At 36.0% G+C, this 26,335-nt stretch overlaps 1 protein-coding gene across 1 annotated transcript in view; it reads left to right on the top strand.

The window, feature by feature from the left end:
• fnbp1l (formin binding protein 1-like) overlaps window positions 1-26,335 on the top strand; it is a 100,624-nt gene that overhangs the window by 63,324 nt on the left and 10,965 nt on the right. Inside the window, exons 3-10 of the mRNA XM_056463200.1 lie at window positions 3,781-3,831; window positions 10,076-10,223; window positions 10,317-10,379; window positions 16,016-16,120; window positions 16,277-16,405; window positions 17,270-17,416; window positions 20,590-20,623; window positions 22,245-22,447. Coding sequence (XP_056319175.1) covers window positions 3,781-3,831; window positions 10,076-10,223; window positions 10,317-10,379; window positions 16,016-16,120; window positions 16,277-16,405; window positions 17,270-17,416; window positions 20,590-20,623; window positions 22,245-22,447 — 880 coding nt within the window. The remainder of the gene's footprint in view (window positions 1-3,780; window positions 3,832-10,075; window positions 10,224-10,316; window positions 10,380-16,015; window positions 16,121-16,276; window positions 16,406-17,269; window positions 17,417-20,589; window positions 20,624-22,244; window positions 22,448-26,335) is intronic.

Below are 26,335 nucleotides of genomic sequence, written 5' to 3'. Positions count from 1 at the left end.
AGTGTGGTCATACCAAATGTTGATTTGATGTAGTTTAATATAAAATAAATGATAAATAAAAGTCATTTATTCTTTTATTTTTGAAAGCATCCTCATTTTATAAGTGCCTAAAAATTTGAACGGTACTGTAGCTTTGCAGGTCGGTTTTTTGAAGCATCTTAGAGATGTTGCAAAAGTTCTTCTGGATTTAGTTGTCTCAGTTTATTCTGTTTCTTCATTTCCTTCCAGACAGACTGGATGATCATCAGATCTCTGTGTGGAGACAGTAATCTCACTGTATAATACAATTAATGACAAAAATAATGTTTGGAAATGTAAATTGATATTTTAAACTGACAGGTTACTAGGGCTGTCAAAATTAATTGTTTCTTCGGTGCACCGCAATGCAGACGCAGACAATTCGGTATCGATTCAGTAATAATCATAACCGGTTATTATGTACTGACGTCATTTATCTCATATGTGCTATGTCGCTGTAACTTACTGTAGCGAGGGAGGCGAGCGCGAGTATTTACAGCGCTTCAACTACTTAAAAACTCAGAAACTGTGCACAATTTCACTGCGTATATGTTTGCTTGATCAGTCTTTCACTGACACTTACAGCAGAACCCCCTATTTCACTGCGATTGAGAGAATGAAAGTAAACTCCATATCTCTCTCTCTCTCACTGTGGTCCATTTGACCTGCTGGCGTGACTTCCTCTCCTCTCGGCTGTTTTACAGAGATATTTCTGGATACAGACACAAGCGCGTGCCTGCAGAGTTTTCTACACCTTGTCTATCATGGATCAGCTGTGATCGCTGCTGCCGCTTATCAGTGTCACTCATCTGTAAAGAGCGCATCGTGCAAGAGCCAATCACAGCCCTTTTTGTTGAGCCTGTGACCAATCAAAGGGGTGTAAGAGAACTTTGTAGACAAGGATCAGAAAGCGAGCGGGATATTTATATTTGTTTATATTATTTGCTATAAATTCTCGTGTTGTTTAAAGGTACAGTTTATATATCTAAGTGTTTGTATCATATGACAAAATTGTATTACAGATAGTATATAAATATAAAAATATGTATACATTTTAATACAAGAATTGCTGCTGTGAAAAAAATATTAAACTGTGAATGGAAAGCACCATCAATGAACCGAGATATCGAATTGAACCGAGATATCGAATTGAACCAAATCGATGGCATGATAATTGTAAACGAACCATGAGACCAGTGTAGATTCACAGCTCTACATGCTACAGAACAATATAGAAATAACTTTAAACTTTTTTCTTTTTTTTTTTGGTGAAAATACTGGTGGCCTTCTCAAATGCATTTAGGAGTGCATTTACACCTAACCTTTTCACAATCAGAACACAATCAAAAACACACCTGAAATGACCAGGTGTAAACAGCCCCTTTTTAACAAGTATTCACATTACAATATAGTATTTAACTCCTTTGCAATCTCAGGTGTTCTTATATTGGCAATACACTGACTCATCCAGTTGGTATTTACATCTGAATTAGTCCTTTTTATAAAAGGGCTTTAATCATCCTAATGAGAATCTGCTTTAATCTATTTCATTGATTTAGACTTTTTTTTAGTTTGTATCCTTCTATCATTCTCTTAATATTCCTCTTTGCCTTGGGATCGAAAGTAAAGGTGAGAGACACATCAGTGGTCAAAAATCCCTGCAGGCTGCAAGTTGTACGATTTGATACAAGATCAAACTGAGAACGAGAGACATGCAGTGAAATCGCCAGAGGACTCGTTGGTGACTGCAGCTGAGGCCTCCTCTCTCCTGTCCTCTTTCGGGACGTCTCGGTCCCTGTAGACGTTCTGCTGTTGCCTGGATACGGCGTTAGAGTCGCTCCTCTTCCCCCTCTCAAAGCTCATTGAAGGTTGTGGTGTAGCAGCACATTCATTCTACCTGACAGGTCCAACACTGCTCTCCAAACCCCCCACTGAGACTCGCAAAAACACCCACAATGCTTTTGTAGAATAGAGCCCAACCACATTTCATTTTAATATAGTTTATTCATATTATTATTAAACGCATTTCTGTGACTTTGTTTTTGTTTATAGGCAGAGTTGCAAATAATTATTTAGGATACATTATTTTGTTTATTAGCATGAAAAGAAGCTAGCCATTTCAGCATATTAAAAAAAAGTTATTCTATATATCAAGTTGTCATCTTTTAATCATTTTTAATCATTTTTTAAACATTTTATCATAATATTACAGTTTTTTTCTAACATCTTTATTATGCAAGCACGTCTCACTACTTAAATGCAGATACAGGTCTCTTAGAAATACTTCATTTCGGTCAAAAAAAACTGAGAAAAATAGTAATATTTCAGATGTTAATGAAGAATTATTTAAAATTAGCGAGTTGTAATATTAGCACATTCACCTCACAGCAAGAAGGTCATTGGTTCGAGCCTCTGCTGGGTTAGTTTGCACGTTCCTCCTGTGTTCACGTGGGTTTCCTCTGGGTGCTCCAGTTTTCCCCACAAGTCCAAAGACATGTGCTATAGGTGAATTGGGTATGCTAAAATTGACCGTAGTGTATGAGTGTGTGTGTAAATGAGAGTGTATGTTTCCCAGTGACGGGTTGCGGCTGGAAGGGCATCCGCTGCGTAAAATTTATGCTGGATAAATTGGCGGTTCTTTCCGCTGTGGTGACCCCAGATTAATAAAGAGACTAAGCCGAAAAGAAAATGAATGAATGAATGAGTTGTAATATTCTGATACTCTCTCTCTCACACACAGACACACACACACATTTGTTTTTGTGAATTGTGGACACATTACATAGGTTTCCATTGTTTTTATAATGTACAAACTGTATTTTCTATTGCCCTAAACCCAACCCTTACAGGAAACTGTGTACAGTTTTACCTCCTGAAAAAAAGTCATTCAGGATGATTTATAAGCTTTTAAGAAATGGGGACATCAGCAATGTCCTCATATTTCACCACCCTCTTGTAATACCTGCGTCACATTCACAACATCTATGTCATTATACAGATTTGTGTCCTGATATGTCACAAAAACACATACACACAAAAATTAAATAAATATCATTGTGTAATTCATAAATCTTGCCTAAATTATACGATGACAAAATATTTTGGATAATATTTGCAGCGCTACTATTCACTGTGCATTTAAAAGCAGAGGATTTTAATCTAACACTTTGAAGTGCACATCAAACATAAATTCAGCGAGATCATCCAAATTGAAAGAGGTTGCCGCGACACTGTAGTTATGAGTGTGCTGATCATAACCACACCAAGGGAAGAGGGGAAGTCAGTTTTTTGTTTGATCTGTTTCATGAAATGGATTTGGGGAAGCTTTTATGAAGGAAGTGACAGCCATCATTAATGCTGCTTGATGGGGCTCTGGATACTTCGACAGACCCCACCCCCCCCAAAAAAAACATCATCCCCCATCCCTGAAGAAAGAAACATGCCTGAGCTCCTACATAAGATCTGTTTCTGCTTTCCTTCCCTTGAGTGTACACTGCGTGGGATGAGGGGAGAGGGAAGACAGATTAGCATACCATCACTTGTTTTGCCTGTTTACTGTGGCCTGCTTTAATTCTCTGATGCGCAAAGTAAACACACTGTAGACAAGCTCTTGTTTTGGCTTCATTGTTGTATGAATAAGTTGCGATTTGAAAATGAGGGATATTACAATCCCTAATGATTGGCTTTTGTTTGATCTATTTATAACATGAGCAACTCTTTTCTCTCTCTATGTACTGAATGTTTCGGTTTGTTGCCCAACAGGAGTCTGGTTAAGAAGTATTGCCCAAAGCGCTCCAAAGACGATGAGCCCAGGTGAGTTAAATTGCAATATTTGGTGCATTATGACTTATTCTGATGTGTATTGGAGTTTTACTATTTAATTTGAATTAAATAGGGTATATGCAAAGCTAGTGTTTTTTTACCTTACCGGTAAACATCCAGTGAACAGTTAATGTGACTTTTTTTCAGTTTTATACAGTTCCTTTTACAGCATTCATGTTGTAATTAGAAATATATCAGAATAAACAGTAAAAGTCAGTCCAAGGCACTCGAAAAATATTAAAAAGCCTTTATTGACTTGGCTATTTCTTAAAACTAGAAGTAGTTAAGGTATAGGCATGTCAATAAAGAATTTGTAATATTTTTTCCTCATTTTTCGAGTGCCTTGGACTGATTTAGCTGTTTATTTTGATAAATTCCCTACTTAAAGAGCACCGATACATTATTTAAGCTACCCCTGAGCATTTTGTATTTAGAATATAAACCGTTAATTAGACTTCAGCATTCATTTAGTTGTTCAAATGAAAAGCCATTTACACACATACTTCATCAGGATCAGCAGGCGAGCGCTGAAACTCCATTGAAAATACTGGAGTAAAAAAAAAAGCTCATATTTTAAAGACATGGCATGGAAAAATGTAATTTAATGCAGTTCTTTTTGTAAATTCTGAGACCCACTATATATTGTATATCAATCAAGAAGTAACGATTATTTATATTTTATATTATTTATATTTTTATTATTGTACAATTTTGTAAGTTCACCGGAAGTGTTTTAACTTGGATACTGAAAATGAAAAGTCTTTCTGTATATACCCTATTGATTCATTTATAAAGTGGCCAGCATGAAGGAGTTATCCCCATTATTGACCTCTCTTTTAAATCAATACGTATGGGATGCTAGATTAGATTGGTCAGCAGCGAAGCCAAAACAGGAAGTAATTGAACAAATAACTAAGGGTTATGGTAAAAAATGATTACAGAAATGTACACACTAATGATAATGTTAGGGAAAATATTAAATTAAGCTTTAATAAGAGGAAAAATCAAAAGAAGCTAAAAAATATAACATTTAGACTAAATGTTTTAGATTTTCAATGCATCAATTTTAAATGTATTATCCTCCTATTCCTAAAGATGTTAGGTGACCGAACTCTTATATTATTTAATGGAACTGTTTTGTTTAAAAGCACCGAAATATATAGTCTATATTCACTGGGAAATGGATAAAATATAAAAAGAGGTAGTGCATAGCATAGTATCTCTAAAATTCCTGATTCTGATTGGTCAGTCTGGATGTAATTTAGAGTAACTGTATGCCTTAAAAACATCGCAAGTTTTAAATTAGATCTGATCTTTTAAGTTAGTGAGAGAACTATAATTGTCTTAATATTAAAAAGAAATGTAAACAAAAAAGAAGAAATGTAAATAAAAACCAACATAATTGAAAAAGATGCTGGCAGCTACAGTAGCTCTCTTTGCCTATAGCTAGCTCTCTGCAACTCTCACATGTTTGCCCACTGAAGCTAAGCAGGGGCTGCACCCGGTCAGTACCTGTATGGGAGACCACAAGGGAAGCAAGGTTGCTGCCGGAAGGGGTGTTAGTGAGGCCAGCAGGGGGTGCTTGACCTGCGGTCTGTGTGGGTCCTAACTCCCCAGTATGGAAGGAAACTCTATACTGCCTCAGTAGCCGCGTTTCCACTATCACGCCTAAAGCGAGGGACCAGGGCGAGCCAAGGCCAGTCGCGTTTCCACTATCACTTCCGGGGCGTAATCGGGCCAAAGCGGGGTTTCCTTGGGGCCAGCGTCCGGCCTTTTTCGGCCCGCCGAATACCCTGGCCAAGGAGGGCCAACTGGGGCTTCGGGGCGGGGTTACGTACAAGGCGGAGTTTTCCTGTCAGGTAAAGAGGAGACAAGAAGCTTTCTTCCCTTACATTTGTTTTGCTATCGCGCTTGATCAACTCACTAAGAAGAAGAAAAAATAAATGCCGCCGAACTCGAATGTCCTTATCCAGGGATCGCTGTCTGGCCTTACTCCAACAGACCACAAACAGTAAAAAAGCAATCGCTTTGGTGTTCTCCATCTTCCAGCTCTCGTAGTGATGCCAGGTTGTGTTTGTGGTTATAATTTGAGTTTTTTGTTCCCGCTGAAGTGGGCGGGTTGTGTGACGGGTTGTGTGACGTTTGATTCAGGGGACGTTCTGGGGGCGGTGTTTGCGTGACGCGCTGCGAGCAACTAGCCCGACAGTGGAAACGCGACATGATTTCGGCCTCATTTCTCAACCTCCCGGGTTATTGGCCCGGCCTGGCCAGATTAAAGCCCTGGCTCGCAGTGGCCCGATAGTGGTAATGCGGCTAATGAGCGCCATTTTTCGGATGAAACGGTAAACCAAATTCCTGACTCTCTGTGGTCATTAAAATCCCAGGATGTTCTTCGAAAAAGAGTAGCAGTTTAACCCCGGCATCCTGGCCAAATTTGCCCACTGGCTTCTATACATCATGACCTCGTAACCATCCCAATATCATAATTGGCTTCATCACTCTGTCTCATCTCCACCAATCAGCTGGTGTGTGGTGTGCAGTCGTTGCAATATGGCTGCCGTCGCATCATCCAGGTGGATGCTGCACACTGGTGGTGGATGATGATTCCTCCAATGCGTAAAGCGCTTTGATTGTGCAGAAAAGTGCTATATAAATGTAAGGTATTATTATTATTATTATTATTATTATTATTATTATTATTATTATTATTATTATTATTAAATTATTATTATTATTAAAATTGTATGTGATCGCATTAGTTGTGTTATTTTGTCATCCATATCACTCAATTCAAAGTAATTCCACAATAGACACTTTTTCTGCACACACAACATGAGTTTAATTGACAGGATATAATCTAACAGATCATCATCTGTTTTCAACAATTGCTTTCATCGGCATCTCTATGAAATAGATTTGCTTTTACTCAGACTATGGATTTTATGGTTTGTTTTTCTGTTCATTTAGGCTGCCATTAATTATTACAGATAAAGTGCTAAATTGCTTTTATTGGTCAATACACTGCAGAAATCATCTAGTTTTACTGAGACTGTTGGTTTTGCTGATTGTTTAAGCTAGCATTCATTCTTTTCTCAACTCATGACATTATTTACACATTGGGATGCAGTTGCTTTGCTAAGCAGTGTGTTTTTACCATTTTGGCTGTAGATTTAGGTTGAACACAGAGATGGGGGAGTATATGCAGGGTGTCAGCTCAAAACCCTCCCATATCCCATCATGAATTCCATTAGATAGGCATAATTCCTCCCAGTGTGTGTTTTTTTGTCCCAGGACGTTCCTCATATAGTGAACGGATAGCCTCCTCAACCCTGGAGGTGGGGGACATTTGCTTTGGACACAGCAAGAAAATCTTCAGCCCTCCCAGTACACACACACACACACACACACACACACACACAAACAAAGAGAGACAGACAGTTTTTGTGTGTGCGTCTGTGTGTGATTTGATTTTAATATAGTGAACTAGTCATGCCTTACATGATAGTTTTTAGTCAGTATCAACATACAGATTGACCGGAGTCTCTGGTCCCCCAGGGGCCATGACAGCAACCTGAGAACATAAGTGTGGCTGGTGATAAATGCAGTTAATTTTTTATGAGGAGAGCAATATCTCCCAAAAAACACAGTCAATAAAATGTCCCGTATTAACCCTAAAGCAGGGATATTCAATTAGTTTGTCATGGGGGCCAGTTCATGAAAAGCATCCCAAACGAGGGGCCGGAGAGATTTGACTTGCAATATAAGTGATGACACAACAGCAAATAAGAGCCCATATGCTGTATTTGTGCTCATAAAGACACCTACGTTGACTTTTTCTACATTAAAACGTTAATATGTTTTATATAACATCAGTGCATTGTACAATGGGTTTTATTACAAGCATATGCAAATGTTGTATTTCGAGGCACAAAATCTGTGTATTGCTTGGGTAGGCTTCTTCTACATTCAAACACATTCATGTGTTTTGTTTTAAACTGCATAACATAAGGGATGCAAAGATTATAGATTTTGGTTGTACGATTATAGTCTGAAGAATAGTCATGGTTTTACGGTTATCATGATTATTATGCATTTGTTAAATTCAAAACACGACTTTATTGCTGCTCAGTAACCAAAATACAGCGCAAAATATTAATAAAAAAACAAGCAATAGTCCATTTCTCTCATTGGACTTGAAAATAAATGAAAAGGTTTTTGATTTATACATGAGTGATAACTTTACAATGAAAATAAATGACAGAACGATGAATAAATACATAAAAATAAGAATAAATAAAAAATCGTATGTGTCTAATGTTAATTTAAGCTATATATTAGCTAAGAATTGAAATGAACTGTTGTTATTATCTGCGTTCATACAAAACATAATAATTTTAATAATTTGTAATAATTTGTCTAACATATCTTGGACTAAAAGCCACGCACAACTCTCACCACTACAGCATGTGAATTTCTGTTGCGTGTGCCTGCAGGGCGCGAGTGCGTCGGTGCACGCATCGCTCACAATATGCGCACGTCTCTATTGGAAATAATGTACTTGCGTGCGGAAAAGACGCAATACGTTAACGACTTGCTGCTATAGTTAATCCAATATGCGTGCATATTGGCATAACTTTGTTTAGTTGCAGCAGCTTTTTTTCTGTGCAACAGAAATGCGCCATTGAGAAGCCTTGAATGAATAAAAGCGGGTTAATAATGAAATCGGCTAATCATTGCATCCCTATTAATCATATCAGTGCATTGTACAAAAGGCCTTTTCTATAAACGTATCCAAATGTTTTCCGCCTGTCAGTTGACTCACTCTCTGCGCAGTCTTCAACTGCAGCTCGTGCTGTATTGAACAGACGCACGTCACTTCATAACTATAGCGGCCGTTTTTCAACTGAACTAAATTTATTTTTGATGTCTTGGTCGCACTATTTAGAGGACCGGAACAAATTGCCTCGGGGGCTGGGTTCGGCCCGTGGGCCACCAATTGAATAGCCCTACCCTAAAGCATTAGTCTCAAACTCAATTCCTGGAGGGCCACAGCTCTGACAGTTTTAGCTCCAAACAGCTCCAACTCACACCTGCTTAATAGGCTCTAGTAGTCTTGAACTCTTTGATTATTTGGATCAGCTGTGTTTGATAAGGGTTAGAGCAAAACTTTGCAGAGCTGCAGCCCTCCAGGAATCGTGTTTGAGATCTATGCCTTAAAGGGATAGTTTACCCAAAAAAAGAAAATGTACTCAACCCAAGTACTTCTAAACCTTTGATATTTTATCTCTAGAAGATTTTAAAGAAGATATTTTAAGAAAGTTGAAAAGCGGTACCTATTGGCATACATAGTAGGAAAATGAATACTTTGGTCAGTAAATTGTTAATAGTGTTCAGCTTTCTTCAAAATATATATGTTTGTGTTCAACCGAAGAAAAAGTCATAAATGTTTGCAACAAATAATGGATGAGTATATTATGACAGATTTTAATTTTGGGTGATCTAGCTCTTTAAGGTTTAAAATATAACCATAAATTTCAGATCTTTAAGAATTACAAAAGTATATATTAAGCCTGACACCTTTTTGAGTGATTATGATAGGGCTGGGTGATTAATTGAAAAATAATCGAAATTGTCATTTAGAACCTATAATCGATCGAAGTTTTCCAGGACGATTTTTTTCAATTACTTTCCCTACCCTTAGCCAGTTTGTCTGGAATCTGCTGGCTCTGATATGTCCTCTGGTGGTTACACATGAGATTTTATTAGTTTTTATATATTTTTGTTGTCAATAGTCTATTACTTGTTCCAGAGCTAAAGTTTCACAACTTTTATGTTTTTAGTGTAACTTCAATGATGTTTCAGAATTCGGTCTTTGTACTTTTAGTACATAGTAGTTTAGTTTACATAGTAGCTCTAATATGATGTTTTTAAATTGGTAACAGTGGCTTGGGCTCACTGGTTAATCTCAGTTTGAGGTTGAAACCACAGTGGGATGAAGTTGTTCCATATACAGTTCAGGGATTTTTCAAAACACCTGTTGTTTTTTTCTAATTTACACACCTTGTGTTTATGACAGAATAACTGCCGTGCTAATATATAGAGACATATTGCAATCCTACAAATTCATAGCATGAGTTGTTTTTGATGTAGAGAAGTAGTAATGAAATACTTGGATTTCTGCCTTGAAAAACAATGGTAAAATGTTCTTCATTTGCTGTATATTTTCTTCTTGCAGGTTCACGTCTTGTCTGTCATTCTACGCCATCCTGAACGAGCTGAATGACTATGCCGGTCAGCGAGAGGTTGTTGCAGAGGAGATGGGCCACAAAGTGTATGGAGAGCTGATGAGATACTCACAAGACCTGAAGGGAGAGAGGAAACATGTGAGTGCCCAATACACACACCTGAGGCATGCTGGTGCAGATCAAGACTATAATAATGTGCTTGTGTGTGTCTCTGTTGTATCTGATTAACAGCATCTTCAGGAGGGACGGAAGGCCCAACAGTATCTGGACCAGTGCTGGAAACACATGGACAATGTGAGTCATTTTAGTGTTACTAGTATTTTGAAAACTGGTACTTTGGTTCTGGAAATGTGTTGTACTGGGTAGAGTCTCTGTTATGGACCTGTGCATGTTTTTATTCTGGTGCACATTCTTGTGAAACTCTATATGGTTGATTTATACAAACATAGTCATTTGTGTTTGAAAAGGGCTAAATAATAATATTCATAACAACAGCAACAATAATAATCTATATTCATTTGACTACATGATATTAAAATAAAGACAAAATCATTTACATTACTAGATATTTTTGTCTTCATTGTTATAATTATTTTTTATGTTTTATTATTTATTATTATTATTAATATTATTCATTCATTAATTCATTCATTCATTCAAATTCTTTTCGGCTCAGTCCCTTTATCAATCTGGGGTCGCCACAGCGGAATGAACCGCCAACTTATCCAGCATATTTTTTATGCAGCGGATGTCCTTCCAGCTGCAACCCATCACTAGGAAATATTATTATTAGCATTAGGACTGTGCAATTCATCGAAATCGAATCGCAATCGCGATTTGAAGCGTTGCGATTAGCTAATCGCAAGAGGCTGCGATATGACGGGTATATTATATAAATTCCTTCGCTCAGAGCAAATGCGTGACTCCGTCTGTGTGTGACAACCTTACCAGCCAAATGAGTGAGCACACTTTCATTCTGCCCACTCAGAAGTACGCAACGGAACTATGCGGAACGGCCACAATAACAAACAGGAAAGCGCGAACGAGTGGGATGATGGCGTCTGCCGCTTCAGAAGCATTAATACACTAATTAATATCAAAGAAAAACAGTAGGTCGGTAATACGGTAATATCTTGGTTTCAAAGTCACAGACACTGAACAAAACCAGGTAATTTCTTAGAGCTGTCGCAGAATTGTTGCTACAGCACGAGGAAATACAACCAGCACCTAAAAAAGCACCACAGGTGGCTATATGAGGAGCATCTTGCTAAAAAAAATAGAGGCATAGATTTAGCATGGATGGAGAAAAAATCGCGCAGTCAATATTAACCTACACATGCAGAAAAGGTTACTTCACATATGAACACTGTGATTGGCTGAGCTTTTCCCTGCTGTCATGTGTTCAGAAAAGCAGCACCAAAACAGCACAGGTGAATTTCCCGTGCAAGAATAAAGTGTGTGAGGTGTGTTACACACAGGTGAGGATGGCGGCAGCAAAAAAGAACATAAGGAGCTTTTTTTCAACAAAGTGTCAAAAAAGTCACATAAACTCAAGTTCGCAACTGAATGAGTCCATCATGATAATAGAGGTAATGCTCATGTTTCCCCGCTTTAACGCACATTCTGTCGTTATAGCAGGCTGATAAAGTCTGTTAATAATATGCCCTGAAAACAAACTGCAGAATAAACAGCTAAATGCAAAACTACATAACCCCTGCCAGTTCTCCTGGTCTTTCAGAATAGCATGTGCAATTTTGGTTGAAACAGTTTGTCAGAAAAACGACAGCCTGTGCTCCAACTTTTATTCATACTGATCTATGACTATCATTTGCTTCTCACCATCAAGTGCAAACCTACACCCTTGCTAAAATGTCAACTAAAAGTACTGTCAGTGACATTCAATCTAGTAGCAAGAAACAGCAAAGTACAATTTCAGAGTTGTTTGCTAATATAAGTTAATATCTTTTAAGCATTTTAGCTGTAAGAAGCTAAAATACAGATTGTTTAATGATCAACTTGACTACAAAATTAAATCGCAAATAAAATCGAAATTGCAATATCTGTCAAAAAAATCGCAATTAGATATTTTCCCCAAATCGCACAGCCCTAATTAGTATTATTTATTATTATTATTAGTAGTAGTATACTAATATTAAATTAATGAATGCAATTTAATTATTATTTGTTTTTGTTCTTTATTGTATTTACAATTTACTTTTATTACTAGTTAATAAACATTATAATTTTATTTAACATTATTCATTTTATTATCTGAAGCATGCAGAACAACAACACGATAATGTCACGATACTGGAATTCGATACCAATCGGTACTGAAATTTTAGAAACGTCCGTTTCCCGCAAACATTTAACACCGTGGAGCACGTTCTTAAATGCGTATTTGCCCTTGTGTTCACGTGCTCAACAGAAATGACTGTGATTGGCCATGAAGGTCATCGGTTCACTGAACTCACAGCTGTTTACTGCGTGCTACCACAGATATAGTGACACTAAAGCGTTTTAAAGTCACGATTCATCAGCGGATCTCTCATATGTCAGCTTATAAATAGACCAGCTGATCGACGTGATTTTGAAACACCAGTGTCCCTGTATCTGTGGCTGCACTCAGTAAACAACGGTGAGTTTGGTGAACTGATGACCTTCACAACCAATCACCCAGTGATTTGTGTTGAGCATGTGAACACAAAGGCAAATCAGTGCTGTTTAAGAACGTTCTCAACGCTCAAATGTTAGCGGGCAATGGACATTTTTAAAATTTCAGTACCGATATGTATCGAATTCCAGTATCGTGACAACCCATATACTGTAATATAGTAATTATAGTAATATAATGCCACTGTAAAAAAAATTCATTTTGATTACTTGATACCACTACAAATAGATCAAACAGTTTCATTTTGTTGCGTCATTTGTTTATTTTTCTATTGTAATGTTTCTTTGTTCTTTATTTCATGTGAGACACTTAATAATTAATTAACATTATTAATAACTTCTTTTAATTATAAGTTATTTAAATCATCATTTGATAGCTCAGAAGCAGTATTTACATAATCATTGAGTTAGGAAACACTTTGTTGTTATTCTTCGTTACTTTATGTTGCAATGGCCTGTTTTTTCCTCTGCTGTCTGTTAGTAACAAGAAACATGAAATTTCCCTGGTATTGGTATCAACCGCTGACATTTTGGACAATCCCCAGAATATTCAGATTGCTGTGTTTGTACGTCTAGTTGAACGGAGGCTGAGTGCGAGTGACCGATTCACAACCTCTCCTCCAGCTGTGACCAGGGATCCAGACATGCAGATCCAGATGTCTCTGTGTGTGTGTTTATGTGCAAGTAAAAAGCAGAAGAAAGTGACAAAGACCGTTGGCAGTGCACAAATGGAAATTTTCCTGTGCCACATTGGTGTTATCAGGCTCTCTCTTTCCATTCTCCCTCTCGCTTCGCTTCATACCACATTCCTGCATCCCGTACATTTCCTGCCTGTCCGAAAGTTTTGTAGACTCATGGCTGGAGTATTTGTGCAGCTTTATGGTTGCTGCAGATTAAGGCCAGCAACAGCTGAATCTGGCGTTGAGAATGGCCATGCCGTAATAACATAGGTATTCCTTTTTCTTGCACTGTCACGAAATTAAACACAGATGCTCTGGAAGCTTTTTACACACATTTCATTATCGCATTCACTCTCTGTACTGTTTTGAATGTTTGTTTGTACAGTAAAATGAAAAAAAGACTTTTTCTTAATATAAATGAATAAATTGATCATATACAGTTGAAGTCAGAATCATTAGCCTTCCTGAATTATTAGCCCCCCTTGTATTCTTTTCCCCCAATTTCAGTTTAACAGAAAGAAGATTTTATTTTAACACATTTTTAAACATAATAGTTTTAAAGGGCACTTATGATGAAAATCATCTTTCGTAAGCTGTTTGGACTGTACTGTGTTTAGGTATAGTGTGTTCAGTCATATTGGCATGATAGAAACACAATACGTTTTTTTTTTTTTATTTCCTGACATTAATATAGACGTTAAATTGACAGCTGCGCATTAACAAGTCTCTGTAGTAACACGTATAATAATATCCACAAGATAGGACGTGTGCAAAGCAACTGGAATTAAAAGATCTGTTCAGCTCTCTGTGATCATCAATCATCATCAAATGTAATCAAGAAGGCGTTTTACAAGTTTACCCATATTCACAAAACATTAACATCAAAATGTTTTAACATTAAAGAGAATGTACAGTCTTGAGAGTGAAAGTAACAGAGAAATTAATGTAAAAAAATAAATAAATAGGTGAAGAATAATTAAAAGTACAATTACATCATCTTAAAGTAGTCTTTAAGTGTAGGTTATAACAAAGATTGTAAATGAATGTCAAGGATGTTGTATTAACTTAAGAGAGCTCTTTTATGTACTCCCAAAGGGGAGACCAAATTGACCAAAATCTATCAGATTTTTCATGTTTGTCATAGGTAAGTTTTCTAATGGTAGCCATGTAGCAATCTGTGATATCCACATTTTAAAAGATGGAGCTTGTGATGCAGACCAGAGTAGCAAAATACATTTTTTAGCTAAATATACCGATACAATAAATAACTGGAATGCATCTTTTTAAACAGATTATTTGCATTAAGATTCAATAAGTACAAAGCTGGGGTCATGTCAAAATTAAGCTTCAGAATTTTCACAAGTTAAAACCTTTTTAAAATGTGCATGTTTGTAATAAACACAGTAAAATCGCTACTTAATTCAGTACCACAGCCGCATAGTGTCAGTACAATTTTAAAAGAAGATGCTTCAGATTCCGTTTGCCGTGCAAAAACAATGCAAAGCTAAAAGTGCGTGCGTGTATGCAAACTTTATAATGACATTGTGTGTGACTCATTATGTGACTCAAATATATCAAATAACTGCTGGGAAAGTTCTTACTGTAGTAAGGGAGATCTGCTTCATTCTTGTTTGTTACTGTGCTGTTTATCCATGTGAAGGCTACATGAATCAGAGCAATACAAAGAGATCTCTGTTGCTCTGAAACGCATGTGGGGATGGTAGGCAAGGAGAACCAGCTCATTTGCATTAAAGGCACAGGCAACAAAATAGCTACAATGTCCTAACAGCTAAAATTTCAGATTCAGAAAGGTATAACAAATAAACTGATGGGTATTTTAAGCTGAAACTTTACAGACATTCTGGAAACACAAAAGACTCATCTTAAGTCTTAAGATAAGGGGATAAAATAGGTACCCTTTAATGACTAATTTCTAAAAGCTGATGTATTTTATCTTTGCCATGATGACAGTACATAATGTTTTACTAGATTACTAGATTTTTTTCAAGATACTAGTATTTAGCTTAGCAACATTTAAAGGCTTAACTACAGTAGGTTAATTAGGTTAACTAGGCAAGTTAGGGTAATTAGACATGTTATTGTATAATGATGGTCTGCTCTGTAGATAATCGAGAAAAAAAAGTGGGCTAATAATATTGACCTTAAAATTCTAGATAAAAGCAAATAGGTAAAACAAACAAGACTTATATTTTATATATTATATATTATATATTATATATTAATATTAAGAAATATTATAGGAAATACTGTGAAAAATTCTTTGCTCTGTTAAACATCATTTGGAAAATATTTGAAAGAGAAAAAAAAATTCACAGTAGGGCTAATAATTTTGACTTCAACTTTATATGCAGGCTTTGTGAACAGAATACACTTATGAAAAACAAATTTGACTGTTTCTCAAACTTTTGACTTGTTGTGTATGCCATTGCTGAATCATCTCCTGACCGTATTTTATGCAGGAAGATCATTAATGATTAGGTAGGGTTGCAGGAAATGCGTCATGCTTGTTTTGACATCCTAACTACATGTGTCTGCTTTTCCGTTTGGATTTAACAGAGTAAAAAGAAGTTTGAACGGGAATGCAAAGAGGCAGAGAAATCGCAGATGATGTACGAGAGGTTAGACAATGACATCAACGCCACAAAGTCAGAAGTTGAAAAGGTATTTATTTACTTGATATCTTACAGTTATTGACTAAATGTTGTTCCGATATCATTGTAAAACAGCACTTGAGTGCAGTTCTTGGGGCTAATACTGGAAGCCTCGGTTGTATTCCTGATGTATTAGTAATACAGATGACTAATCATTCTGTCTTAGGCAAAGTCCCAGCTGTATCTGAGACAACACATGGCGGAGGAGAGCAAGAACGAGTATGCGGCCCAGTTGCAGAACTTTAATGGTGAACAGTGGAAACATTTCAACCAGGCCATCCCTCAGATATTCACTGTAATGACATCTCTCATCTTTTAGTTTCTGAAAATTCAATTGTGATGTTTGAGTTAGTTCATCAAAGCTAAGCTTAAAGTTAAAAACCATTTGTTATCGTGTTTTAGCATGTTTGCTGCAAAATGTACCTTACTGCTTGCATGTTTTAGCACTTTGTTAGCATCTTTCCACCATTATTTACTTCCTTGCTCATATGTTCTGGCACATTTTCTCTTTGCTGGCATGTTTTAGCACATTTCTAACTGCACTGGTGGCATAATTTACCACACTGCTACCATGATTTACAATAGTTTTGGACAAGATTGTATTATTTAACATGCTGCTAAAATGTTTTAGTAGCATTTTTTTTCATAATTTACTAAACGGCTGTCATGCTTTGGCTCATTGATGCTATGCTTCTAGGATGTTTCTAATATGGCAGAATGGACTGATAACGTTTCTTAGCATGATTTGCCAAACACAGAGCATATTTATAGCATGATTTAACACTGTTAGCTCATTCTTAGCACGTTTCTAACATTACATATTAGACTACTAACATTTTTAGTACCTGTTTAGCATGCATACCTGCACTAGCATGTTTTATCAAATTGCTATTATGTTTCTAATATTACAGCAACATTTTAGGACATAATTTAACTCAACTTTTTTTAGCACATGCTTTAGCTAGGATAGGTGGATGAATGGATAGAGAAGACATATTTCATAGTATATAATATGAGAAATCTTATGTAAAATGGAAGCTTAATTGAATTTGAAGGGCTTGTTGGAGTTTTAATTTGTATTTTTGACAGCTAGAGTTTGTTAGTGGCAGGCATGAATTGTAGTTTTTGTGACTGAAGTTCTGTGTTTGTGCTCATGTAGAATCTTCAAAACATGGATGAGCGGCGAACAGTGAAACTCGGTGAGATGTACCGGAGTTTTGCTGAGGTTGAGCGAAGAGTCGTTCCCATCGTCTCAAAATGCCTGGAAGGCATGGTTACCGCTGCTAAAAATGTGGACGAGCGAAGGGTATGTTTTTTTCCCTAATGTAATTAAAATGTTTTACTAATCAAAGTAATCATAAAAACATTTAGAATGTAACAAAAACATGTTTCACAAAAACTTTTTTTTTAAACAGCACAGTTGATAATAGAAAAATGTTTTTTGAGCACCGAATAGGGATATCAGAATGATTTCTGAAGGTCCATGTGACACTGAAGACTGGAGTAATTATGCTGAAAATGTACCTTTGCATCACCGGAATAAATTACATTTTTAATTACGCGTCCTCCATCCCTTGGTTGCCTCAAATATCTTACTGCCCTCCATTATGAACTCAAGGGCATGTGCTGTTCTTCTGCCTGAAGTAATTTTGCACCTGTGATCTTCATGGTAGCTGCGGTTCACTACACTCACAGCAAAAAAAAAAAGAGTATATTAGAGCCAGTGAGTGGGTGAGAGGAAACGAGGGAGTGGATGATTGGGAGCAGGGGAGGATGAGAGAAACACTAGTTGCTCATTTTCTTAGTGCTGTCGCCAGCATTGATGCTTATAAAGGTCGAGTGTGGCACCACAACCACCGATTACTTTTTTGTTTTGTTTTTTGCTCTGTTTTGGTCTCCCTCTCTCTCTCTTTATCTTTCTGTTTGGGTTCAGTAGGATGTTTTGGATGTTTTTGAAAAGATCTCATACTCCTCCAGGCTACATTGAGTTAAATAAAACAATAATTACTAAAATTTTGTGAAACCGCATATTATACTATAAATCTGCTTTCTTATTTATTTTATAATTATATTAAGTTATGAAAGTTATTAAAAACACTTAAACATTTAACTAATGCACTTTTTAATGTATTTACTAACATGAACATTGAACAATGAGCAATACATTTATTACAGTATTTCAGTATTTATTATATCTTTGTAACATTAGTTAATTAGGTCACACTTTACAAGAAGGTTCATTAGTTAATGTTAATTAATGCATTTACTAACATGAACAAACAATGAATAAAACATTTACTACAGTATTTGTTCATGTTAGTTAACGTTAGTTAATGAAAATACAGTTGTTCATTGTTAGTTCATGTTAACTCACAGTGCATTAACTAATGTTAACAAGCATGGACTTGGATGCTAATAATACATTAGTAAATGTTTAATTAAGATTAATAAATGCTGTCCAAGTGTTGTTCATGATTAGTTAATGTTAGTAAAGGCATTAACTAATGAACCTTATTGTAAAATGTTACCGTTAATTTAAATAAATAATGATTGAAATAAATAATGAACTGTTAACAAGCTGAAGCTAGTGTTTTAATAATGCGTTAGCAAAAGTTGAAGTATGATTATTAATAAAGTTGTTAACATTTTGAATTTACTCGCTTTATTTGGGCGTCAAATTCGCTTCATTTGCGCGTCAAATTTACTTCATAATAGACGCTGATTTGTGTCATGGGCAGGGCTTCTGTCTCCCCGGTTACTAGCTTTGTTGCTAAATGGCTAGCATGGGTTTTATGGTGATAGTAGCTGTGATTAAGGAAGGCTGAAAAACAGCGTAGATTCATTGGGCGTCTTGTCTGAGTGCACTAGATTCTTTCATAGGTGCATCCAGCTCTGTAAGTTTATCAAATCCTCCAGAAACTGTACCTGGATAATGGAAGCTTTCACCAGTGATTCAGACTGAGCCGAGTCCAGTTTGATGAGTTGTTGTCCGGTGTCGGCAAGAGGATTTCCCCTCGGGACACCAACAACAGGCACTACGTCATAATCATGCCCCTACAAGAGCAAGCTCGTGATTGGTTAACGCGCCGCGAATGTCTATTGAAGTTTAGGTTTTTTCAACTTGTGCGATTCGTGAGTCAAATGCGTAAAAACTCTCGCCTCTTTGTTCGCGCGAATCACGGCACTCGTGCCACAGGATGTCTATTTGCTTTTGCATTGACTTTACATGTAAATCACTGTTGTGGGCGTACCATTCGATCATGGTAGTAAATGAATTAATATTTTTACATATTTTAAAGCGTTACCAAAAAAAATTATAATTATCATTTGAAATTATTCCTGTGATGGCATCATTACTCTAGTCTTTATGCTTCCAGAGTTTTGTTTCATTCTGCTAATTTGTGTTGTGGAAACCTTCACTCAAAATTAAAGATTTTAAAATGCATAGTATTTTTGCTGCTGAGCGAAAAAAAAACAAACAAAAAAAGCTTACAGACCCCAAAACCTGACATTTAGATGCAGAACTAAAGAAATATAACATAAAATATGCATGTCTCAAAAATAATTTAGGATTTGAGATTCCTTTTTAAAAATTTATTTATAACTCTTTCTTTATAGGAATTGTGTTGTAATTTCATTGATGACAATTACTTTAATTTATAGAATTTGAACTCTTAGGAATTTATAGAATTTGACTCCTTGAACTCTTAAATCATTTTCACTTTTGACTCCATTGGTCAAGGCTTGCCCTGCCTTACGCTAAACCAGTCGGCTCTGATTATGACCTGATTCTGTTCACGCTTTTATTTACGAGCTTGCTTACGTTGTTTTGAGATTTCCTAATGCCCTCTGCTCAAATGCTGAGGTCAAGAGAGCCGCTTAGAGGCTGTTAAACGGGTGACATGAAGCCAGAACACTTTTGTAATAGTTCCACACCCTTGACAAACACACAGTCATCCCAGACCAGTTAACCATCGTGCCTCGTGCCTCCTTTAACAGTTTACCAACACTATAGTTCTCACTTTATTAGGGCTGCGTAATTTTGGAAAAGGCTGACATTACAATACTTAATTAATTACTTTTGTTATGCAGTATAAGATAATTTTACCAAATAACATAAGTAACTCTGTTTGAAAAGATTTCACTATTTTAGCATGATTTGTGTGATTTTTGTTGAGGAGTACATAAAATAAAATAAACAAATTTGTTTACAGTTGCGTTCTAAAAATAACTCCAATAGGCGAAATCCGCGAAGTAGTCAGCTTTATTTTTTACAATAATTATAGATGTTTTAAGTCTGTAAATCCCCTCACTACACACTTTATACACTTTTCTCAGACAGGCATAAACATTTTCACACTTCTCTCTCTAGTTTAAACACTCTTGAAAAACTTCAAACCTTCATAGAAAAATAAGTCCAGTATTATAGAATGAAACCAAAGTTCAAAACCTGTTGTCAGACACTTTTTTTTCCTGCAGTCACTGATCCACAAAGCTACAGCAGACCTTAAGGGTTCGTACATTGGATGCACTGCACACATAACAGTTAGAAGTACCACACATCGGATATGCACATTCGCATGTTATTTAAAATGATGTTATTCAGATAGTGCTCTGTGGTGCATGGCAGAAATTTCCGGTTTGTTAGACCATGTGTGCGCATCCGGTGTGCAACCCCCTTTACAATGGTCTTGCTGCGGGCAGTTACAATCATTTTTGCATCCTTGTTGAAACTCACACTGCTAGCGATTGAAGATTTATGTTAATTTGCAAGCTGAACGCATTCTGTACTGTAAGGAGACATGGAGGAGATTGGCCTATCAGGACACAAAACACAATGCGCTGTGAAAACAGGAAAAAAAAAAGCTTGTCAAATTACACTAAAAATAAGCAAAACTGCGAGGCCATGAAAGGTGAACCACATTTTAGCGAGGGACCACTGTATATAATATAAAATAGAAAAAAACATAAAAAGTAAATAAGAAGTGGTTTTCTGGAGAGTCTAACAGTAAACGTACAGAAATCATATTCATGAGTAAAATTTCATTGTGTAGCCTTCACTGTATTCTTTTGCATCTCAATACTTTAAAGTAGCTTGAAATATTTACACAGTAATATTTTTTTTTTATTTTACACAATTATTTAAATAATTTTAAATAATTAAAAAGTGTTAATTATTTGCAATTAACCCTTTCACATGCGAGTTTTAAATACTCCATCTGACCCTTCTGCGTTAGTTTTTTTCTTCTATGTATGTGTCTTATTTTGTTTCTATTTGCCCTTTTCTGTAAATATTGACAAATAATCGAATAATGTTGTGAAATTTATGATACTCCGATTCTCAGATGTGATAGAACATATATTTTGTCTTTTAAACAGCTTAATGAGTAATTTAGCTTAATAATCAGCTTAATAATCGTATTAAAATAATAATCGTATTAATAATCATAATAAAATAATCATTATTTGTTTGAAAGCACAAATTAAACTGTGATATATGACCAGCGCTGCACACCTTTTTTATTTTAGTTTTAGAAGTTGATGACGTGCACTCTGAACGTTGTAATCACACCGGTGTGATCGTACAGATGAAAGGGTTAATCTGCAATTCATATGCACATCGAACATGCATAAATACTTGATGCACGACTATTGCAGATGGATGTCCAGATAAATAAAGATGTTTATTATCGCTCCAAAGTCTAAAATACGTCTTTTATGCTTCTTATAGCTGCATTTATTTGATCAAAAAGACTCTAGCAGCAGCAATATTATAAAATGGTATTATTGCAATTAAAAAAACTAAACATTTTATTTGAATAATTTAAATGCAATTAATTAATTTCTGTAATTAGCCATTACTATATAATATCAATATAAATGATAAAATAATTGCCTAAACATTTTGACATTTTTCTTCTGTATTTTTTATTAACAGAAACTGTTCAAAATAATAACATTTACTAGAAATAAACGTCTTTCCTAACATCATGCATGTCTTTACTGTTACTTGTGGTCAAATTGATGCTTTCTTGTGAATTATAATACTGTTTCTTTCAATGAACGGTGAATGCTAGTAAATAAAACTTTCACTTGGGTCTAAAAATGATCAAGCATACTATTGTCATCAACAGGATTCTGGATTGTAGTGGAGTCGTTCAAGTCTGGTTTTGAACCCCCTGGTGATTTCCCTTTTGAAGACTTCAGTCAGAACATCCAGCGAACAGGGTCAGACAGTACTATTGGGACCCCCAAAACAGAGGGAGGCAAACCAGACCCCAAACATGCAATCAGCAGGACCAAAAACAAACTCTGGCTCTTTGGAAAGAAACCCAAGGTGAGTTTAACAACAAAAAATAAATGTTCTTTATTGACTTCTGTTCCATTTTAAGACTCATTTGTATAGAATAGGTGATGCATTAAAAGCCCACATGACCGCCAGTCTGTCTAGGTAGAACTTTAACTTCTGCTTTCAGACCTGTGCTGTTAGTACCTACAAACTTTGTCATTTTATGTCTTTTTTGTTTTAAAGAGCATGACTTTCAGTTTGTCCTTCCCTAGAAAGTATTTCTTGTTTTTAAATCCCTTCATTTGAATGATGTAATGTAATTTAAGCTAGCTAGACTAGACTCATCTAACCAGTTAGTTCAGTGATCAAAGTTTAGCATGTCCATTTATTTGTTTGTTTTTTAGTTCACCATAAATCCTTGTTGTCACAGCTTCCCCCATCCATCCCACCTCCTTCCCGCCCGAGTTTTCCCTCTAGCCATTTCCAGACTCCTAAATTTCCTTCAGAGCGGAAAGCTAACCAACTATCTGAAATGAGAAATGCAAAATCTAAGATCACGACCTTCCGAGCTGTGAGAAGAGGGGTAAGAGTCGGCCTGGCATGTGTGGGTTTGCTGTGATTTCGACATTAGCTTACGCTAACGCTTGGGCCAGTTTCTCTCACCCATGGTTTAGCTAATTCCTCTTGAAAGGAAGCAGTAGATCCTGATGCTCATATGTGTGAAAGTATATAGCTTTATCTGGGTCCAAAGAGCTGTGCCCCTGGTTTTAACTCTGGGTTTAAAATGAAGGTTTGATTTGTTGCATAAAGCAGCAGATCATGGTGGAGGGAAGTTTTGGGTGGGTGTGTGTTCTTTTTTTTTTTTCTTTTTTTTTTTCTTGGTTTGTTTTCGTTATTTGGATTATTTAATACACCTTTGTATCTCTACATGTATCTCTACGTCTGTTTTCACACTGACAGTGATTTTAATCATTGGGACTCAAAAAGCAAATGCACAGGTTTGCGTTGGTTGTGCTTTTATTGCTTTAATGCCTCATCTCTCAACTAGGCCTGTCACAATAATCAATATATTGACTAATCGTGCAAAACGTAGATGATCTTAATAGTTTTTGCCATTGCCACAATATACATTCACAAATGACGTTAAAGCCATAATACTATGACATTTTCTTTCTACCTCAACGCTGTCAAACTTTATAATTGGACATTGAACTAATAGAACATTTGATAGTATATATAACAGGGCATTTGATAGTGTATATATATAATAGGACATTTACCTTTTTAACATCAAATTATAGAATCTAAATAACCTTAGTAATAAGTATTTTAAAGTGTTTATGGCTATTTGCATTATTATGCTGTTATGTAAACATAATCAGTGGTATAAAATGATCTCAAAATGACAATATAAACGCTTATGAGAACAATTTCTGTCACAATACACTCACGGCCACTTTATTATGTACACCTGTTCAACTGCTTAATGCAAATTTCTAATCAGCTAATCACATGGCAGCAACTCAATGCATGTAGACATGGTCAAAATGATCTGCTGCAGTTCAAACCGAGCATCAGAATGGAGAAGAAAAGGTGATTTAGGTGACTTTACAGAGAATGGTCTGAAAAAGAGAAAATATTTGTTGAGATGCCTTGTTGATGTCAGAGGAGAATGGTCAGACTGATTTGAGCTGATAGAAAGGCAACAATAACTCAAATAACCACTCATTACAGCCGAAGTATGCAGGATAATTCGCCATGTCATAAAGTATGAATCATCTCAGAGTGGTTTCTTGAACATGACAATGTCACTGTACTAAAATGACCTTCACAGTCACCTGAGCTCAATCTGATAGAGCACCTTTGGGATGTGGTTGAATGGGAGATTCGCATCATGGATGTGCAGCCGACAAATCTGCAGCAACTGCGTGACGCTATCATGTCAATGTGGACCAAAATCTCTGAGGAATATTTCCAATACCTTGTTGAATCTATTTCACGAAGGATTAAGGCAGTTCTGAAGACAAAAGGGTGTCCAACTCAGTACTAATAGTGTGCCTAATAAAGTGGCTAGTGAGTGTAAATTGCCCAACAAAAAATTCTTATGACAGGCCTACTATCAAGTGATACTGATTGTGCTTGTTTATCTCTTGCAAAATGAATGACTTTTAGTAACTTTGACACTTGAAATCACTGTCATTGTGAATGCACCTTAACAGAATATTTCATCCAAAACTGCCAATTTACTGTTCATTTACTTCCGAGTAATTTAGGTGATTATTTTCGGCAGAGCAATAAAAGTCCTTGGTGATTCTGAAAATTTAAGTCAATGACAGCCGGCAGAATAAAAAAAAAAAACCTTTTTAAAAGTTCCAGACGTGAATGCATTCATTTAGACTGTTTGCTTATGATGTTTGTGAAAGGTAATCATGTAAATAATTTGTAGTTTCTTGCACAGGCACGAGACCTCAATATATCATCTGGAGCCACTGGTTGTTCAGTTTCTTTTGCATATTTATGTTTTTTTTTTTACTCAAAAAAATGCCATTAAACATTGACTTGCAGTTTATGAACCACCAATAACCACAGTTTAAGCTATAAATCTTCTTTAATGTTCAGCTAAAGAAGAAAAAAAGTCACCTATATCTTGGATGCATTGAGAGCGTGTAAATCAATTGCAGATTTTTGGGTGAACTATCTCTTTAAACACACTTGAAAATGGGGACGCGGTAATAAATGTACAAACATCATCTGGATATACATTGAGTTTAGTCTGGGAGATTCACTGTTTTGAATAATTCTTCTTTGAAGATCTTTTAAGTACTGAACAAAGTGTTTTGGATAAAAGCCAGGCCAATTTAGTTTACCAGAAATGTTTAAATTGTAAATCCTATTGTAGAAAACTGTCCATCAAAGTCATTTCAGTTATATCCAAAGAGATTTTTCTAAACAACAGAGGGAAAAATGGCGTTCACATACAGTTTAGCAAGGTGTTTTGAACTCTTAAAAATCTGAAATCTTACAAGTTTTCTCAACAATTACTTGGGTTAGACCCACTGAATGTTTGCAGATTTGTCAAGTTGCTAGAAGCATGTTGCATGGATATATTTATTAAATCATATGTTGTGTTTATAGCTCTAACTTTGACAAGTGCCATAATAATGGATCGTCCTTTTACTAACAGTTCATAAGGACAGTTCACTCAAAACTGGACATTTACTCTTCATTTTTTTTTATGTTTTTCTACACGTTTTTTTGTTGTTGTTGTTGAACACAATAAGTTTTATGTTACAAACTAGTAGCCATTTGCATCAATATTAGGCAGATACTATGGAAGTCAATGGCTACTTAGTTTTAGCCACTGAGTTTTGGGTGAACTATCCCTTTAACTGATTTGAAAGCCATGTTAAGGTTTACTTCTGTAAAACCAAATGCCACGGTATTACCTGTTCTCCTTTTAGCTTCTATTTTACTGCCTTACTTTGTCTATGTTATTATACACTCACATGATCTGAGCTAAAACTACAATAAGTCGAGCTTCAGCGTAGGCCTGCCATTCTGTGACTAAAATCATCAGCCAAAAGGCATTCAGTTGACTTCAGTGATGTTGATGAGCAATTTTGTTGTCTTTGTTCTTTCTGAATTGGCGTGACCTAACCTTAACCTCTCAGTGGTCTTTAAAGCTGGTAAGTGTAGTGTGTTTTGGACTGCTTTAGTCTAGATATAAGGTTTGAGAATAGACTTTGAGTGTTTAGTTGTAGTATTCAGCCATAAAATCCCTTAACTCCTCTTGTTGTTCAGCTTCAAGATGTCTTTCTTACAGTGCGGCGTAATGTTTATAAACTATCGTCTGAATTCCAGAATTGGAATGTATGCAAACATAAGGGCCCGGCGTTAAACTGTAGGAAAGACATCTCTCTTAAGGGTGACTGTTTA

The sequence above is a fragment of the Danio aesculapii genome, chromosome 8 (assembly GCF_903798145.1).
Source record: "Danio aesculapii chromosome 8, fDanAes4.1, whole genome shotgun sequence".
NCBI classification, from domain to species: Eukaryota; Metazoa; Chordata; class Actinopteri; order Cypriniformes; family Danionidae; genus Danio; species Danio aesculapii.
The sequence above is the reverse complement of the archived record's forward strand: the minus strand, read 5'-3'. Positions and strand labels throughout refer to the sequence as shown.